General features: G+C 37.0%; 1 protein-coding gene across 1 annotated transcript in view; it reads left to right on the top strand.

The window, feature by feature from the left end:
• The window catches only part of CTNND2 (catenin delta 2), a 522,107-nt gene that overhangs the window by 112,182 nt on the left and 390,043 nt on the right, over positions 1–19,882 (top strand). The window contains exon 2 of the mRNA XM_041475907.1: positions 12,430–12,542. Within this exon, the coding sequence (XP_041331841.1) occupies positions 12,430–12,542 (113 nt within the window). The remainder of the gene's footprint in view (positions 1–12,429; positions 12,543–19,882) is intronic.

Here is a 19,882-nt window from a genome sequence, read left to right as displayed (position 1 = left end):
TGACATCAAGTATATGCTGACTAAAGAGTAAGTGCAGGGCCATAATATGTGATACTGTCTTCTAATACTCAAAAGCCACCTGTTTTCAGGTTTCCACGACCCAGTGCAGTTATGATGTACGTAGTAGCCATCTGTTACATAGTCATCTTCTTTCATCTGTTTTCAAGCCAGTAGAGTGTTTCTGGGTCAAAATCAGAGCTATTGAGAGAAATCTCATGGTGTCTGCTATAGACCTAGGTGAGGAAGAAGATGTGGATCAAACCTTTGCTTCCAAGATGCCTCAGGCTCTGGTTCTCATGAGGGAATTCAGCCATTCTGGGAAAACAGCATGATGGTGCATAACAATCTGGAACGTTTCCAGGGTGTGTTGGGAGCAGCTTCTTCATGTGGTTGTGGATGGACCAATTAGGAGCAGTGTTCTCCTGGACTGAATGTTTACCAGTAAAGACTTGTTGGAAGATAAAAATGTCAACAGCAGCTGCAGAGACAGTAAGAGCATAGAGGCCAAAGACCTGAGGAGGGCAAGTGATCAAATAAAGACCTGAACTTCAGAAAAGCAGATTTCAACTCAGTCAGGGAACTTCTAGGAAGGATCCAATGGGAACCTGTCTTGGATGGCAAAGAAGCTCAGGAATGTTGGGAGATTTCCCAGTGCAGCTGCTTCTTGAAGTACAAAAGAGCAGTCTATCCCCCTAAGCAGGAAAAGGAGCAGACATAAAAAGAAATCAGTTGGAAAGGCACCAAGCTACCAAAAGAGCTCAAATGAGAAAAGGAGCACTGGAGCAGCGCAAAAAGGGACAAGCTTCCAAAGATGAATAGAGAGGTACTGCTTCAGTGTACAGAGATGCAATTAGGAAGGCAAAAGCTCTGCTGGAACTCAAAATAGCAAGAGATAATAAAAATAATTTAAGACTTTCTGCAAGTATGTTAGCAAGTAGAAGTACAAGAAAGATAGAGCTTTGCTGCTGCTAAGGGCCAGTGAGTTCATCAAAAATGGCACAGAAAAAGCTGAGGCACTCGGCCTCTCTTCTTGGGTAATGTCAGGCCCCAACACTGTGTCAAAAAGATACAACAAAGCAAATGATAATACAGAAGGGTCAAGTGTTGTTGCTGTTCAGCCCTACTGTCCTCCATAACTTTTTATTGTTGCCTAACTTTGTTGACCTGTTGCTCATTCCTTGTTTCAGGTCATTCTGTATGTATTAAACAGTGTGAAACATGGCATCAGAACTTCACTGGTGGACACCTTCAGCTGGGAGAACTTACCATTTATGTCCTGATTTGACTTCCTATTTAAGAAAGACCTTATCTATGCAGAAGCCTTCTAGAGAACTTGTTCATGTTTATGTTAGAGGCCACGAATTCTGTTCTGTGTTACAGACTCTGATAATTTGCCCAGTAAGACTATCTGACTTGCTGGTCTGTAGTCTTCTAAATCTCCCTGAAACTGGCATTGCATTCAATGTCTTACAGTTTAAAGCTGCATATTTCTTAGTTTCTTAGAACTATTGAGCAAATACCATCTGATCTTCAATTTGCTACAGGTTGTTTTGTCAGTTTGTTTCATGACCTATTCACTTCAATTTTGGGCAGATCTGCTGATAAGACTCCCTCAGTGATTTCTTAGCATGAGAATTTCCCATAAAATAGTAAAATTTTCCATGAGGGATTCATTTGGTTTCTCTTCAGTGAACCCTTTTATATTCTCACCAGTGGTTTTACAGACTCTCCAGGCAGATTCTTGCTCCTGATGCATTTGGAGAAATATGTGTTTGTTGCTTTGATGCTTTTGGCTATTTGTCCTTTAAAATCATATTGTGTTGTCTTCTTATGGTTAACCTGTCAACATTTATGCTGTTGTATTTTCTTCAGTTGAAGATGATTTCAACTTTCAGAAAAAGGGTTTTTTTTAGGAACAGCTTCCTTTGCCCTCACCAACTTTCTGTATCTTGACCTTTTCTTGATATACTGCCCTGATTCTGTATATTCATCATACACTTCCAACAATCAGTTTCCTCCTATCTATAAATACTTTACTTGTAGCTTTAAACAATTTTTAAAATATTTTTTCTTATAATTTTCTCTTTTTATGTGGCTCCTAACTGGCAGATGCTCTGCTTTCTATGGGGATGTTGGATTCAAGGACAGAATGATCACTTAGGGTGGCTTCTCAACCACAAAATATGAAACTATCTTGTTGACCAAGTCAAGAATTTAATTTTTTCCTGTGCATCCCAAGCATCTATATATGATATTATCCAAAATTCAGCTTATGTGCCACATTGTCGTGTTACTTTATTTCTTTTTTTGTACCAAGTGTTGGGGTAATTGAAGACTCCCAGAACTGTTGCATTTTGTACCCATCTTTCAAACTACATCTCTGCCAACTCAATACTGCATCAACCCATATGTCAACTCAAAAAAGGAATTTTTATTCAGTGAGATTGTTTTACAGATTCTAAGCTCTTTCCCTACCTATCCTTGTCCATACTATGGATGTTACCCTGAAGTATATGTTCCTTACCTATTTGTTTTCAAACAGGTGATTTTTAGACTATAATTTCATTATGAAAACATTTTTACTTTGTTCAAAAGATGAGCTATTCATACCAGAAATCAGGAGAATAAGATAATAATGATACTTCTTAAAACTAACATTTTCATTACTAATTGCTTTTTTCTTTCATAAGAAACAATATGAATCTGTTGGGAATTTCCTGAAACTGTGGTATTTCCGTAGGGTAGCCAGAAAGGGAATGAATTGCCTAATTATTTTACTAGTTCTCTTCTTTGTAATAAAAGATATAATAAAAGAGGAAATATTCAAAACCTATTAAAGTTAACTGCTACTGCCATAGAATCATCTGTGAGAGAAAATGTGCAAATCTCAAGGGTTTGCAGTCCTTGAGTTCAAATTTTTTTTAGCCCATGCTGGGAATTTTTTTCCTTAGCACTTAAGAGTACTTAGTAGCAGAAATAAATTAATTATTTGACTAATCAATGTACTGTCAACTAGAATACTAGAATTTTTGTTTATGAACATCTCTGTATTTGAGCTAAATTTACAATTTTGATGTAATCCTTTATTTATTTGAAAGTCCATCCACATTCAGTTAGTGTAGCAAACTGCATGTCTCAAGTGTGCAGAAAATCAAGCTTCTAAGTTATTAGTCTCAAGACAAGGAAAAAAATCCTATATGCATGTGCTAGGTGGTCTTAAAAAGATAGGCCCATCTTTCTTTAAGACAAGGAAAAAAATCCTATAGGTATTCATATGCATGTGCTAGGTGGTCTTAAAAAAATAGGCCCATCTTTCTTTATTAGATAGCTTGAATCTCTTAGTAACTTGCTAATGACCAGCTTTTTAATAGCTTCTCATGGCAATATTCAGACCTAGTATCCTAATTAATTCAGAAATTCAGGGATTATTGCAAATTATAGAGTGTGTTCTTGGATATGCTGCAAAGTAAGTCTTTCTTATAAGATGAGGAAAATCAAAAGAAAAAAACATTCACCAGAATAATTTCCTCGATTCAAGTAGGAGAAGAGAAAGGGAATAGTTGGCTGCTCATTTAGACCATTTTGGACACGTGTAAAGCTAATGATTTATCGTGCTGGTTCTCCATCTGTTCCCAGTGCCTAGGATGATGCGTATTCTCTGGGAAGGAGAACTAGTTCAGAGGCACATAGAAAGGGAACTGGAGAACTCCATGAATAAAATGCTGGAGAAGACTTCAGATCTCTAAGCATGTAGACAGACTGGTCAAGAAGTTGTGTGTGTCACTGGTGTGCACATATATTGGTGTGTGCTCTTACAGCTCTGCAGCTATTGCTGGCATCTTGGCACATTGCCCTACAGAGCACAGATCTAATCAGATAAGAAAGGCAAAGTAGAACCTGAGGATGTTGTCAGAACCAAAAAGGACTTTCTTAGTGCTTCAATGACTCAGACATTTTTAGAAGTTTCACATTTTGTGACCATGTTGTTCAACTTCCTTTGTTTCTCACGTCTTTAAATTATACAAATATATGTATAATTAAGTATCTTCCATCTTCAATAAAATTATTCTGTAGATATGTACTGGAAATCAAGGTAAAAAACCATCAGTCCACAGTTTTGTCTGGTATATTAAATTTGCTGAAAATGTAAAGTCAGGCTTCAAGAGCTGCTACTATAAATGGAATTGCCCTTTTCCACTTAGACATATGCTTGGAGAGCTAAGAAGTAAATGAGAATTACAAGCTCAGGCCAGTGTAAGACTGAAGAGTGAGGGTCTGTTACTAAACTCCAGCTCTACTTCTCTTGCTCTCCTTGGAGAAGGCCTACCACTTTGACGATTTGTTTTGCTCTCACATTGAGCTTTGCAAATAATAACAGTAAGCCCTAAAGCAGGTCAAGGTTAGTAAGGCAGAAAGTCAATTTAATCTTACATCCTCCTTAAATTGCTGCTGCAGAGGGTGGAGAAGCACAGCACTTACATTGGAAAGCTCACAGTAGTCCTAATCCTGTCCTAACACTATAAAGTTTTTACTTACACTTTATTGCTTTATGGACAGAAGGAGTTTGCATGGGAGGAAGTGGAATAGCACAGGAATCATGGTGGGTGATGAACCATTGGGAGTGTTGGCAAGGGATGTAAAAATTAATGAGAAGAAGAAAAGAGGTAGCTTAAAGACTGAAGCTGAACCTAAAACAGAGAGAAGAAAAAATGGGTAAAAAAAGACAATTTGAAATTTTAAAAACTTTGGTGATTATGTTGGAAAAGAAATAATGCAATTTCCCTAGGAACAGAAGTCCAGGCAGTTGGGCAATGTGCCTTCAGAGAGCAAGGCTTGCCTGCAATTCACAGAGGAACAGGGCAGTATGCCTAGAGAGCTAAAACAATCCTGTGAAATGCAATTGTCACCATATTTATATCAGGATCCGAAACACAGAAAATAAAATAGTGCCTTCTTTCTTTAAAAGTTGTTAAAGATATAAAAGGGACTTTGAAGTAATCTTACACAAAAATGAAGGAATAGTTTATTTTTAAACACTGTAATCAGCCAAACTAGTTCTTTATCCCATAAATAATCCATATGCATAATAGCCTAGATGCCATGCTAATCTCTTGTGAAGAAGCATGGGATTGCTAAAGCAGTCAAATCAGGTGAAGGAATAAGCCAGAGAAATTCAGATGATAAAATACAAGCATTTACATGAAGTGAGATATGTCTTTATGTAATCATCATGATCAGAGAGTTTGGTAGCCTCTGATCTAATCAAAAACCTTGGTATAAAGACTTGAAAAAAATATTCAGAGCTCATCAATTCTAGGATCATGGAGGAAATAGTTAAAAGAGACTCTGGAGGTCTGCTTCAAGCAAGTCTATCTTCAGTGTTAGATCAGATGTGAAGATGACTTTTGAAATCTCCAAGAATGGAGATTCTACGTGTACAACCTGTTCCAGTGTTTCGCTACCTTTGATGTATTATTTGGTTTTGGAGTCTTTTTTAAATTGCTGGTTTTGTTTGTGTTTATTCTTTTACCTTTTGTTCAGTTAGAATTTACTTCGTTTCAGCTTGTCACTGTTGCCTGTGTCTGCTTGCTGCATATGTCTGGCAAGAGCCTGGTGATGTTTTCACTATAATCGCCTTAAAGTGGAAGTCTGCGACAACCAAGCTACAGGCTGGGGGCAGAGCATCCGGAAAGCTGCCCAGCAGAAAAGGACCTGGGGGTGTTGATTGACAGCAGCTGAACATGAGCCAGAGTGTGCCCAAATGGCCAAGAAGGCCGATGGCATCCTGGCCTGTACCAGCAATAGTGTGGCCAACAGGAGCAGGGCAGTGATTGTCCCCCTGTACTTGCCACTGGTGAGGCCACACCTCAAATCCTGTGTTCAGTTCTGGGCCACTCCCTGCAAGAATGACACTGAGGGGCTGTAGTGTGTCCAGAGGAGCGCAGCAGAACTGGTGAAGGGTCTGGAGGGTCAGTTATATGAGGAGTGGCTGAGGGAGCTGGGATTGTTTAGCCTGGAGAACAAGAGACATGGGGTAGAGACCTTGTTGCTCTCTACAACTGGCTGACGGGAGGGTATTGCAAGGTGAGGATTAGTCTCTTCTTCCAGGCAGCCAGTGGGAGGACAAGGGCACAAGAGTCTCAAACTGTGCCAGGGCAGGTTTAGGTTGGACATCAGAAAGAATTTTTTCACTGGCAGGGTTGTTAAAAATTGGAACAGAGTCATCCCTGGAAGTGTTCAAGAAACGACTGGATGTGTCACTTGGTTCTGTGGTCTAGTTGACATGGCAGTATTTGGTCAAAGGTTGGACTTTTATTCTTGGAGGTCTTTTCCAGCCTTGGAGATTCTATAAAAGATATCCTCCCTAGATGGTCTCTTCTCCATGCTAAACAAACCAAGCCTCCACCTTCTGCTTGTATAATGTGTGCTTTAATCTTCTGACCATTTCTGTGGCCCTCTCATGGTCTTGCTTCAAAATCTCGTCATGTCTTGTCCTGGTGGTCCAAAGCCAACCACTGTACTTGAGATGCGGCTTAAGGAGTAGCAAATAAAGGGTAATAGTTATTTCAATTGTTTCCTTGTTCTGCTAGTGGCTCTCTTGTTAGTGCAGGTTGGTCATTGTCACCACAGGAATGCACTGCTAAGTCATAACTTTGTCCACCACACCCCCAGGTCCTTCCTGAGGAGATGCTCTACTGTTACATGGCATTCCATCCTCTGTGCAGGACTGATTTTCTTTTGTGAGCTTCATGACACTCTTGCTGGCCTATTCTTCCAGCTTGTCAAAGTTCCTCTGAATGGTAGTCCTGCCCTCCAGCGTATGAATTGCTTCCTTCCGGTTGGTTACGTGGAAACTTGGACTTGCTTATAGGTGCAGTCATCTCTCCATTAAGATTCTGCAAAAACGTACATACCCACCACTGAGTTTCTGAATCTGCCACCTCTCTGCTTATGTAATTACCTTTCTGTGAGCTTTCTCCCTCACCCCCATGTTATTCAGTATAATGGAAGCATGAAACAATCCAGTGAAAAAGGATAAGAACAGAACAAATGAAAACACAGTCCTACAATGGAGAGTGTAGAGACTGTGAAAGGTATTGACTGGTACATTCTAAAGCCCGGTTTTGAAGCTTCTAGAACAACATTTAGTATCAGATGTTTAGGGGCGTTGCTAGTGGTGTTTTTTTCCTGTTTTGAAAGCATGAAGACATTCTTGTTTTCCTTCTATTTACAGGATGGGTTGTCAGGTCTGGTTTATGTCTGATGATATCTGTCCCTATATTTCTGCCAAGTTAGACTTTCCTAGGTTTTGCTGTTTTCCTTAGGAAGTAAGTGCTCCAGTTTTTGCTACTCATGTGTGTTTGATACTGTAGGTTAAAAATAGTTTGTTGCCAACATGACTCTTAAGTAGTGGTGTTCAGTGGAGTGTACAGATGTGGAGTATATGGAATTGTGCATGATGCTATAGGATGTGCTTAGGAATATACACATACTTGTGATGTTGATTGAGGTAACTTTTTTCTTGTTTAATAGGCTACAAAAAGGTAGAGCCAATGCTGTACACTTCTACAACCTGTGTACTTTTTGAAGTTTTGTGATTTCTAACATATTCCTCTGAAAGACTTCAATCTCAGAGACTATTTATTTATTTGTGTAGCTGTAATCAGGTTTACTGTATTCATCTCACCAGGGATTCCCAACCTGGATTATCAGTGCTGTTATTTGTTTGTATTTGAAGATTCAAATGATCACCAGTGCCCCAATTAGGTTTTGTATAGTGTATTTGCAATCAAAAGCTAGGCACTTCTCCTTTTTTAATGTCACAACCTAAAGATTCTTAGGAACCCAATAATTTTGCAAGGCTCTTGTGCCTAAATTTAGATTTTTTTTTCAAGGTTTTTTTTTTTTAGTTGATTTTTACTGTCACTACTGATTTTGCTATGTCTTTTGCTTAGCATTGATACACATCTCTTTGCAAAAGGATTGAAGGATTACTTTAAGATTGTAAAGGACGAAGTAAAATGAGATCAACTCCAAATATCAGCCAAATTTCTTTTGCCCTATTTTACCTTTCCCAACATTCAAATGGGTCAATACAGTAGATGGCCCATCAGATGTGCCCTGAGCTCAGGAGTTCCTAACTTGTCCAAAGGCTGTGAAGATTTCCATCTTGCTTATTCAGTGTCTGGACCACTGTGAAATGTTGTGACGTCCCTCAAGTCTTATATTGTTCTTGAAACTTTGCTGGCTGCAGAGGATAGATAAAATACAAAACTCATGCTGATAATGAATATACATTGAATTGCCATCTCTGGAATAATGAAATATTTTTACAAAATGAACCCCACCATGGTTGTAGACAAATACCTTTTTTTTTTTTTAACATAAATTACTTCAGGCCCTAGCAGATAAATACTTTGTATCACTTCAAAACTATTTGATAAGGGTATCATGAAGTTCCTCCCTTTCCAAGTTGCACTCTTGCGTGATTACTCTGGATTACTGTCATCATTATCTCTGATCTCTGGTGGCTTCCCACTGCCACATCCCCTCCTGGTGCCAAGTGCTAAGGACTGCCATGCTGGTCACTGCACTTTGTAGTGCTTTTGCGTGGGCACTTGCTTTGGCATTATTGCCCTTTGCAGCACAATCCTTGAGGCTGCTCTTGACATGTTATTATGTAAATTAATTTTGATGTTGCATTGTAGTTTCTGCTGTTCTTCATTCTGCAATTGTCTTGACAACACATTTGCATAATCAGTGAGTAGGAATTTTTTTTTAATTTTGATGTTCCGATTAGCTTGATTCAGATAAATAATAGAAAGTTGTGAAGATAACACAACGTGGCATGAACTGGTGAGAATGATTGTAAACACAACAAATAATACAAATTATGGAGTCAGGTTCAGTGATTATTTTTGTAAAATGTCAGCAAACCAGAAACTATTTCTGGTTTCTGTCTTCTTGCGCTATGACAGCTGCTTGAAATCGAAACATATGGATTTATTCAAATATTAGTCACTCTCACTGCTTCCCAAAGAGAAAGAAGCTTATTAATTTGTTTTCTGCCAGGTTTTCTTGGTATGTAGGGAAAACAGATTCACAAATCTTACTTGAATTCTTCTTTCCTTTTTTCAGTCCAAAGGCAGCCCTGTGGACCTGCATCTTTTTCATGGGCATGAGGAAATACCAAAGGAAACTGCTTATTAAATTTAATGTAGAGGATAATTCTTGAAGTTATAATTGTTTGGCTCTGCACATATCCCACCTCCCCACCTTCTGTTTCCTTTCATTTCTGACTTCTGGTGGCACTGGACAGAAGATAATTAAGTAAGAAATAGTAGCAATTAAAAAGCTAGTAGTGAAGAAGAAGTTCCTGTTCATGTTTTCTAGCCATTTTCATGTATTAGAAACCCAAGGTTATTCCTTGCTTAAGTGATCAGGTAGATCTCTGCTTCCTGCTTTAGGAGTAATATAGATACAACTGCCCTTTTCTAGTCATCTCTGCAGGGCAGAGCTTAAATAATGTGGGCAGTGAAACCAGAAAACATCAATTTGAACATCTTAAGAACAGAAGAGTTTCCTCAAGGAACCAGGGAGAGAGAGAATGACAGAAACTCCTTAAACCAATCAGTTTAGGGCATTTGTTGGAGTAGCACTTTGTGTAATAGGACTGAAAGAGATTTAGTGGAGGATGAGTCATGAAATGCACTAGGAAATGAAAGATGGAAGGCAGAAGAGAGCACAAAGCAGTAAGTAGGAAAGAAAAATAAATGACAGAGTGAAGAGTAGAAAAGTATATTTTGGAGACTAGAATAATGAGCAAAAGAAAACGTTCTGGGGACAAAATAATCATAGCAAAAGGGTATTTGTTGAGGCAATGCAGAAGTTTCTGGAAAAGTTGTCAACCAGTGTGATTAACTGAAGGAATAGAAAGCATAGAAAAGATATGAGAAGACATACAATCCAGACAGCTGAATTAAGGAAAAAAGAAAAGCAAAATAATATTTACTTTTTAAGTATTTCAGTAAAATAGGATTGGGGCATTTCTGTATTTATTTGGCTTGGGATAGCATGGACAAAAGGAGAAACTAGAGAGCCATTGTTTGCACTCCTACTAGACGTGAAGAACTTAAGGAGCTGCACTTTTTTGTCTAGAAAAAGGCTAGTGGACAACATAGAGAGTGAGGAGCATTTGTTCCCAAGTTCTTGGTACTTAACATTCTCTTAGCAGCATTGAGGGGACAGCTGCACCTTCTCATGGGGCGAGTTAGGCAAGTGCCCGTGCTGAGCCATGGCAAAGAGCACTTCTGACCTGCCTCACCTGGGATGGTGAGAGCTGAACTGACTGGGTGAAAATCTATCCTAAACACATAAATTTGCACCGTTGTGATAGAATCAAGTGTCTTAAAAAATGCAGTGGCACAGAATAGGTGTTAAAGTTCTGCTTGTATTTTGAAAGTAAACATAATGCTCGGTTAGATTTTCTTGGGTATTTTATACTTTCAAAATTTCTCCAGGCTTACACACTTTGATTTAAGCATGCTGGCATGGCAAATACTGTACTACTTTGATTTTTCATTCTTCAACAATTTAGTAATATTTCTATTACAATCCTTTCTGCATTAAGGGTTTTATTTTATGCAAACAAGACCCAGATTTGAATAATAACTATTGGAAAGCCGATAAACTGTCTCTTCAGCTTTTCAGGCAATTGATTCTTCTAGGTGAGAGAAATGCTGTCTGTGAAGAAGGCATGTATGAAATAGATGACTATTGTCAGGCGATTTTTGTTAATCGTATTTTCAGACAACAGTGAAAAAGTTGTTTCTGCACTCTACAAAAATGTGCAGAGAATATTATTAACTATTGATTTAATGAACAGTGATGTTTTGGTCTTTACACCAATCTGACTTTCAGTGGTATTCTTGTACTCTGTATAGATTTGTTTGGAATAATAAATTCACAGTTAAGCAGGCTTTGTCACATAGTCAGTGGCCATTTAAGTATTCATTGGCTATTTCATGCTGAATGTAACCTATGTAGATGTCTCCCCTCAGAAATTATTCCATGACAATAGCAAGAGAAACAAAGGGGAATGATCCAGCTGGATTAAGCAGAATGATGACCAGCCAGTTCCTTCTTACATTTCAGTTATCATTTGCCTCATTTCAGAGATTTGAAAAATTTAATGCCTTTATTTACCCCTGATTACTTGGTGAGAGGTTTTAGGTAGGACTTAGAATGAACACTTACAAATCCTACTCTACTTCCACCATTTCTTCCTTTCTCTCAAAAACTAAGTCCTTCAATGTCAGTTGGTGGGCATAAGTCATTACTGCAGTAAGTTCCAGTGCTGTTCTGCCCAGCAGGACCTTGCTGGGGAGTTATTCAAGGGACTCCCTCCCATACCTCTGCATTACAGGGAGGTTGTTTTGGAAAAAAAAAAAAAAAAAAAAAAAAGAGGGAGAAGTAGATATTGGGTTCATTTTTGTGGATAAGGGAATTATTTAATAAATGGTTTCAAGATATTTCTCCTTGAGCCTTCAACAAACCTAAATAAAGGGGGCAGGAGAGATGTTTTTGTTTACCTATGAAAATGATGCAATGTTACTGATCAAAATGAAAGGGCAGCAACACTCAACGAATTTATAATAACCATAACTCCCTACAGGTATTTAATTTTTTTATTTCATAAAACTAGTGCTCCAATATGTGAGGATTGTAACCCTTTGAGAAATGGTGGGGATTTTAATTATATTGGTTTTCCTTTTTCTGTTTAATAAAAAAATAATCTTTTGTGTATGAAAAATACCACTTTATAAGCTCTGTGGATAAATCTCATCTGGTAGGACTGGTTTGGTTTCCTTGATAGAATAAAAGAAAATAAATTAAATTAGTGGTAGGAATTTAAGCACAGCTTTTGTCCAAAACTACTTGAGTTTCCCTTCTGCACATCATTAGCTGCAGAAATTAAGCTGTACCCAGGCCGTATCAACACACCTTCCAATTTATTTCACTGGTGTATACTGTGATGGTTATCCTTTTAAGCACAGAAACTTAAATTAGTTTATCCACAGAATTTAGTATCTTTTTTTCAGTAACACAAATTGTACTTATTTGTGATCACAGGTCAGTTTGCTAAGATCTCTATGTTACTGAGAGAGCTGCATGAACTCTCTAGGCTAAATTATTTAATATATTTAGAATTTCCTTTCCTGATACAGTCTTATTCTATGGCATACATCGTTAGAATAAAGGAAGGAATAAGTAGGTGTGAACTTTGAATATGTTAAAAAAGGAAAAAAACAAAACCTTGTTATAAGATATTAAGCTAATAATTCTTGCACAAATTTCATTTTTATGTGCTGAAATTCCTTCTTAATCTCAAGAGAAGTCAAAGCAAAATGTTTAACTTACTTTTTTCAGGAGCTGCAGTTTGAGAGACTGACTCGAGAACTTGAGGCTGAACGTCAGATTGTGGCGAGCCAGCTGGAGAGATGTAAGCTTGGATCAGAAACTGGAAGCATGAGCAGCATTAGGTAATGTACAAATTGTTGAGATCTTTATAATTACTAAATTTTGTTGCTGTTCTGAATTATCACCAAGAACAAGTTTGATTTTTTTTTTGTAAAAATAATATACATTAGGGAGCGTGAGATTTAAGTAGAGTTTGAAAATTTACATTATGACCTGCTTTTTAAAAAGAAAATTTATTGTAATTTTGTATCTTCTTTGTTCAGTAGCGAAATAGTAGTCACATTTGGAATTCCTTGATTTGCTGGAGCTTGAATGGATTATCAGCAACTTGTTTCCACCACCAATACAGCTGTAATTTCTAGCTGAAGATTTTTAGCTTCCTAATTGCAGAGATGTGTTGATAAGTTTTGTGACCCTGTTTAACCATACTTTTATCATTCAAGGTATTAAAAGGTTTAGAATGAATTATGTAAAGCTGCTGACCTGCCTTCAAAATGTCAGGTATATCTTCATGAGGAGATATAAGTCCCTTTCTTTGTGTAAACATTGGTTTACTTTAATAAATTTTTCTGGTACATTGTTTGGAGGATAACAAGTGCATTTAAGAAATTGTAACAAAAGAAAACTGATCTCTTGGTGAATTTAGTGGAAGTGAAGGCTTTGCATTTTTTTAGCTGCTTGATAAGTGTGTTTCTTTGTTTTCTCAGTGAACCTAATAGATGGAAGATGATGGTACTTGAGTTTCAAGAACTGAGAAAAAAATAAGTTGTATAGGCATGTGTTCTTTTTTTATCAGTGGAAATATGAATAGATAATATTAAGTATAACATGCCAAGCTTAGTGCAAAGTTTTATGTGATAGTTGTAGCAAAAATACAAAGAGCATTGATCACTTTTTCAGTTTATGCAATTCAAACTACCCTTCAGTCAAGTGACTGATTTTTCCATAAGTAAGAAATAATTATTCAGTAGAATGCCAAAGATGTAACAAAAATATGGAATTCAAGTTCAGTTAAAAATGGCAGTAGTCAGAAAAATCTTTCACTAATTCAGCAGAAGCTGTACATGAAGTTGACTTAAATGTAAGCATTCTTAATAAATCAAGTGAGAATTAACTCCTTAAGATAAACTCTTATTTTATACAATGTCACCATCTAGACTTGTTAACATTAGAGAAAGTTACTTAAAATTATTGAAGCACAGCCTGTATTGGCATGTCAAGTGTACTTCTCTAGCACTTCAAATTTTACATATAGTTTGACTGCATTTCAAGAACTTTATCTGAAATATATTTGAGTAATACTGAGGTATTTTTAAATATTGCTGCTATTTTAGGATTATTCCAGTCAGTGGTATGAAGGTTGGGAAATTTCTTGTTGTGCAGGAGATGTTTCCTTGGTGAACTTTTTTTTCATTGATAAATTTATACTATTGAGTTATCAATGATATCCAGGTCAGATGACTTGGAATGAGTTCTGAGACTCCAGTTATTCAAGAAGTTTAATAATTGGACTGCTAATCTGTCTGTGAATAACAGAAGAATAACGGAATCGAATAACAGAAGAGATTTTATACAAATTTTTGCAATTGCATTACAGTTTGCAATTTTATACAAATTTTCTGTAGTTTGCCCTTGTAATATTTTACATATGCAATTTCTAGCATTTAAACGAAAAACATTTTAAGAAATACCTGAAATACTGTTTTGCAGAAGATAACATTGAAAGCTTACTATTAGATGACTGTCCTTAGACTTGGCAAGTGATGTAAAGGTGAAAATAAATAATAATCTAATACTGTTCTTATTGGGTTGTTGCTTATCCCATATATATTAAATGAGTAATCTTCTGTCCAAAAAATTCTAAATCCTCATTAGAGGGGCTTAGAACTAACGCAAATGCAAAATGAAGTCAAGTATCTTTCTGACTGCTCTGCTGACTTTCCAGCGGTCATCCAGATTTGAGAAAGTTTCTTTAGCATTGTATTCTTTGACATATACTTGAACTGTAGTTATTTTTTAAGGGGATTGGGGACTGTATTCAATACGAATTTTGCTAAAAAGGACTTGAGTGTATTATTTTCAGGAACAGGTACTTGGATGTGAACCAAAGGCAGAATAAGTCGCTTCTGATAAAACTGAAAAAAATGCTTAGACCATGAGTTAGGACAAAACTCGTGAACTCTTCCCTTCCCCAGTTTCCCTGTTGGCAAACTTTGAACTGTTTGTTACTCAGCCTGCTGAGTATTAAAATTTCGTTATACATTCCATAAGGAGACAAGTCATGTTCTATGCTGCTCCTTTCCTCTGGCTGAAGTGCTTATTCCTTCTGGGCCAGATCTATCAGTCTGTCACTCCCTTTGGTATGGGGGGGGCGCAATTAGGTGCCAGAGTTCGTGTCTCTGATAATTTTAAGTACATATTAAAGAAATGTACTGTTAGCAAATCCTTAAAATTTTAAGTTCCTGTTTCATAGTCTTTGGCACTGTTTTGAGCAGTTTCTTTGGGTTTTTGTTGTTTTGGGGTTTTTTTGAAAAAGCCTTAGTGTTCAAAATGAGGAGCGTAGCTCAAGCCTAGCCTACTTTTCTTCTTTGAACACAGCATTTGCAAATCGGTCAGGCAATAGACTTTTTCTCAACCGAATGTCTACCTGCTATTGAAATTGGTAAAAGTGATATGCTATTTGTTTTTGAAAGTCTCTTGAATGGACTGGCATTTGTGCCTGAGTGCCTGAAGCAATATGCTGAAGTTTCTGTATCTTACAAGTGGCAAAAAAACGGTCTAATAAACTGAATAACGTGTAAAACATACCTGCTTTGTAAATGTTTTTTTCCAGTCAAGTTCTCGGTCTCAGAAATTTATATGTTATTCACACTTAATTACCAGGAAAATTGTTTTCCTTAGGTAGATGCAATCTTTGAAAATTCACTGAAAATAAAAGTACAGCAAGTCTAATTGATAAACCTATCAGATCCTTCATTTCAAGAACATTGAAGAAATAGCTGGGATGCATTGTGACATAGGTAGACAACTGCTGCTGTGTTGGTCAAGTAAATAAAACTTCAATTACAGTTTTCCTGGACAGATGTTATTGTTTGATCTAATTTAGGCTACTTATCATGAAAGAATATATAGTAGTCTTTGTAGATATTTAATTTTAAGGATTGTCAAATCCAGTAACCTCATAAGAGGTGAGGCTGCTGGAACCTAGACCTGCACAGACTGGAAAAATGGGCTGAATGGAGCTTTATCAAGTTGAAATTCATAAATGATTTGCAAATGCATCTGGGATGGAATATCCCCTTGTTACAACACAGGCAGAGGTAGAAAACAGCCTTGCAGGAAAAGACCTTCAGGACCTTGGAGGTCTTTTCCAACCTAAGTGATTCTCTGAATTACTGTGGTACTTAGTGATTCTCTGAGTCAGCCGTGTGTCCTTGCAGCAAAGGCCAGCTGCACCTTGGGCTGCAACAGCGAAGGTGCAGCCAGCAGATCAGGACAAGTGATTCATCCCTTCTGTTTGAAGCTGTTGGGGATACACCTTGAGTGCCCTATCCAGTTTTGGGCATCCCACTATAGGAAAGACATCAGCATGCTGGAACGGGTTCTGTGCAGGGCTGCCAGGAAGGCAGGTGGCTAGAGAGCACCTGGGGTGTGAAAAGAGGCTGAGGAAACAAGGGGTTTTAACTACAACAAGAGAAGGGTCAGGAGGGGCCAGCTTCTGATTGCAACTAGGTAAAGGAAGGACATATAGAAGACAGGGCAAGAGTGTTCTCAAACATGCATTGGGGTAGGATGATAGGTGACAGATGGAAATTGTAACACAGAGCGTTTTAATTAGGTTAAGGTGTTTTAAGTGTTTTTCAGAATGAATTTGGTTAAACATTGTCACAGGTTGCATTGATAGATTCTAGAGTTTCCATCTGTAGAAATAATAAGGACATTATGTTCCCACATAATTTTTTCTGTGTTTTTTATTACTATTTCTTCATAAATCCTGGGAATAGAATTGTATTAGTATTCTTTTTTTTTTTTTTCGCATAAAGTTAAAGGCTCCCCGGGGAAGTGGTCATAGCATCAAGGCTGCCAGAATGAAAGAAGGATTTAGATAAGTCAAGCACATGGTTGGATTCTTGGGGCTGTCCTGTGCAGTGCCAAGAGTTGATGCTCTTTGTGGGTCCCTTTTGACTCAGGATATTCTATGTTTCTATTCAAGTATTTCAGAAAAAATCCCTCTCTTACCTGAACTGGTGAATGTGTTTGCTTTTGCTTGTGAATGTAGGTGTTAAAATAAGAATATAGGTACTAAAACAAAGTTGAAAAATACATGGTTAATATGGATTCTGGAGCAAAATATGAGCCAAAAGACAAAGATATGATTGTCAAATTGTGAGAACAGAACAGGGTTTTTTTAATGCAAAGAATTTGACCAACAGTCCTGTGTAAAAAAAACACTGAAACTTTCAAGTAAAATTTATACACCGTCATATACATTGAATATACATTTCAATACATATTAGAAAATAGATCAGCCTGCATTGTGGTTCTTTTTCAACTCAGGATTTATCAGTTAAGTGTGTTAAGTTTTCTCACATTGGTTTGCTTATGGTAATATCTCCAAATGCTACTGGGAAGCTTCTAACTTGAAAACAAAAATTTAAAAATCCTTTTAATTAAATGTAAATTAGAAAGCTAACTTTTAAAAAGAAAAAGAAAAGTCAACAATTATTGCAGAGCAGAATGAAAAAGGATCAGTACTTTACCTATGAAAATGCCAATTATAATGATTGTACTTATTTTTTTAAAAACAAGCCAATAGCATGGCTATTTTTAACAGGATTTTAAAAAGTGATGTTCTTTAAAGAGATGGCATTTCACCAGTGGGAGGAGAAGATTTTACTAAACTTTTGTCAGCAAATGCAGTAGCTCAAAATTAATCTCATTCTGCAGTGTGTGTTTGCTTAGTAGTTCAGAAGCTGAATAAGCTTTATGTTTCTTCACACACTGTTGTTCATCATTGTGAATTGTGTAAAGCTTAACAATTCATACTTGGATGAACTTTTGTCAACTGAATTAATAAAAAGGTTTATCTGAAATAAAATTTAAAATGGCAATAAAATAATTTAGGTTTTTGAAAATGTAAGATTATAAAAATAATCCTCACAAATTCTACAAGTCAGAATTAATTAGTTGTGATAAGATAACATTTTGTAGGGGTTTTTTTGTTGTGTCTTTCCCGCTCACTCCCCCGCCCTTTATTTCACAATGATTTTATGGTGCTATAAGTGACCAGGTCAGGTAGAAACTTTCTAAAAGATGCAGATTGCTCAACTCCCGAAGAGAGTTTTGTCCATGTTAAGCATGGTACTATCAGATATATTTCTAGATCTTGTGTAAAGCTTTTCATGTGTGGGCTTGTGATAGAGCAGAACATGCTACTAAAAGTATTTTGTGGGTTTCAAGGTAGAAGAGATTAAAAACATCCTACCATTCTTTGCTAGGAAACCTATAATGCTGTTAAGCCAAAATGAAATTAGCTGGAAGGAAGCATTCAATTAGGACAAAAGAATGGGGAAATGTGCAAGAGCTTGTTGTACCAGAAGGTTTTCATTGAAGTGTTTGCATTATTTGAGTTCTTTGCTATCTCTGGAAGACATGAATCCAAAAAAATACCTTTAAAAAACATCACCACTGCCAAAAAACCAAAACAAAACAGGAAAACATAGAGATTTTCTTAGAAAAAGTTGAAAAGATGGTATTTTTCTTACATTCAGAATCCTTAAGGAGTTCATTTGTATTATCTCAGAAGAAAAGAAACTGAAGCAGCCTTTGTCAGACCATAATTAAGAATGAACAATGTGGGTTTAATGCTTGCCACTTTAAAGGTTGGTTTGATTTGTTTTGTTGTTTTGATATTTGTTTGGGTTTTTCTTCGCATATCAGTTTTCAGCCTATGGCTTAACTAAGTCATTGAGGGATTCTTCCCCACACCATTAATCTTTTCCGATAATTGACTGAGCTACCACAAAACATGTTTGTGACTTTGTTGGGTTGCTAGGATTGCTAGCTGATGGCTGATAGTCACTGTGCTAATGTGTGCCCAACTAGGTAATAGCTGGAATCCTTCTGAAAATATCTGGAAGCACTTCTGAAAATTGGGCTACTGATTTCCATGCCCAATCACAACATTTAGGCATTTCTCATGATGGGAAGGTGGAGGGGCAAGTGCTGATCTTCGCTCTTTGTGAGCAGTGGTAGGACTTGAAACAACATGAAGCTGAACCAGGGGAGGTTTAAGTTGAATATCAGGAAGTGTTTTTTTCACCCAGAGGGTGGTTGGGCTCTGGAACAGGCTCCCCAGGGAAGTGGTCACAGCACCAGCCTGAGAGAGTTCATGAAGTGTTTGGACAACGCTCTCAGGTAGATGATGTGACTCCTGGGGTGTCCTGCTCTGGGACAGGAAATGGGAGACTTGATGATCCTTGTAAGTCGCTTCCAATTCAGCATATTCTATGTTTCTCTGATTCTGAAGTCTTGGAAATTTTGTGGACTACAATAAGTTGTCCAGAAGTAGAATGGGCAGATTCTGCTTGTTGTTGTTACAGTGTACCAGGCCTAATTTCCTACACAGTTTGACATCAGTATTTGATGTTCCTGGTGTTGTGTGTACCACCACATGTCAGAGAATTTGAGTCAGAGAAAAGGTTTTAGAACCCAGGGAAATACTGAGGATAATATTTTCAATACTTCAGTATCACCTTGTACTTGGTATCTTTTGATCCTTTGATTGTGAGACCTAGAGACCTGAAACGTGATGAATGTATACTATTAGACTTTGTCAACAAATTAGTTTAAATCCACCAATAGAAGAAGATTTTAAGAAAATGTCACTCTAGGAAATAAATTATGGCTGGAACAGTTGGCACAATTAATATTAGTAATGCATCTACTTAATTATATTCTGAAGAATGACATTTTACTGGATTAAAGTATCAGACTTGTGATCTGATCATTCCAAAAAATCTGATCTCAGATTAAGTTTGAGCTTGTTTGTACTCAGTTTATTGTATGTCCAGCATTGAAGGAAATGGTTTATAAAATACTGAGATAAGAAATTGGTACAAGAGCAAAAAAATGAGATGAAGTCAAAGGTTGTACAATTTTTTTTTGTATTTCCATTACTAGAATATTTGTAGCTTCTTTGTGTTGATTCTCCACAATAAGACATATCAAGAGAACATTTATTATATTAGTCCTGTTATCCTCTGCCAAAAACTGACTGGTTTTATAGTTTTGGAGCAGATAAGCTTCTGTTGCTGAAAGGGAAGTTTCCAGAATATGTCCAAACAATCAGGTTTGGTGTAATTTTGTTTTATACAATGCATCCATGTCTTTTACAGCAGTA

Source organism: Pyrgilauda ruficollis, unplaced genomic scaffold, assembly GCF_017590135.1.
Source record: "Pyrgilauda ruficollis isolate IOZ18807 unplaced genomic scaffold, ASM1759013v1 scaffold37, whole genome shotgun sequence".
NCBI classification, from domain to species: Eukaryota; Metazoa; Chordata; class Aves; order Passeriformes; family Passeridae; genus Pyrgilauda; species Pyrgilauda ruficollis.
This window is presented reverse-complemented; position numbering and strand designations above follow the sequence as displayed.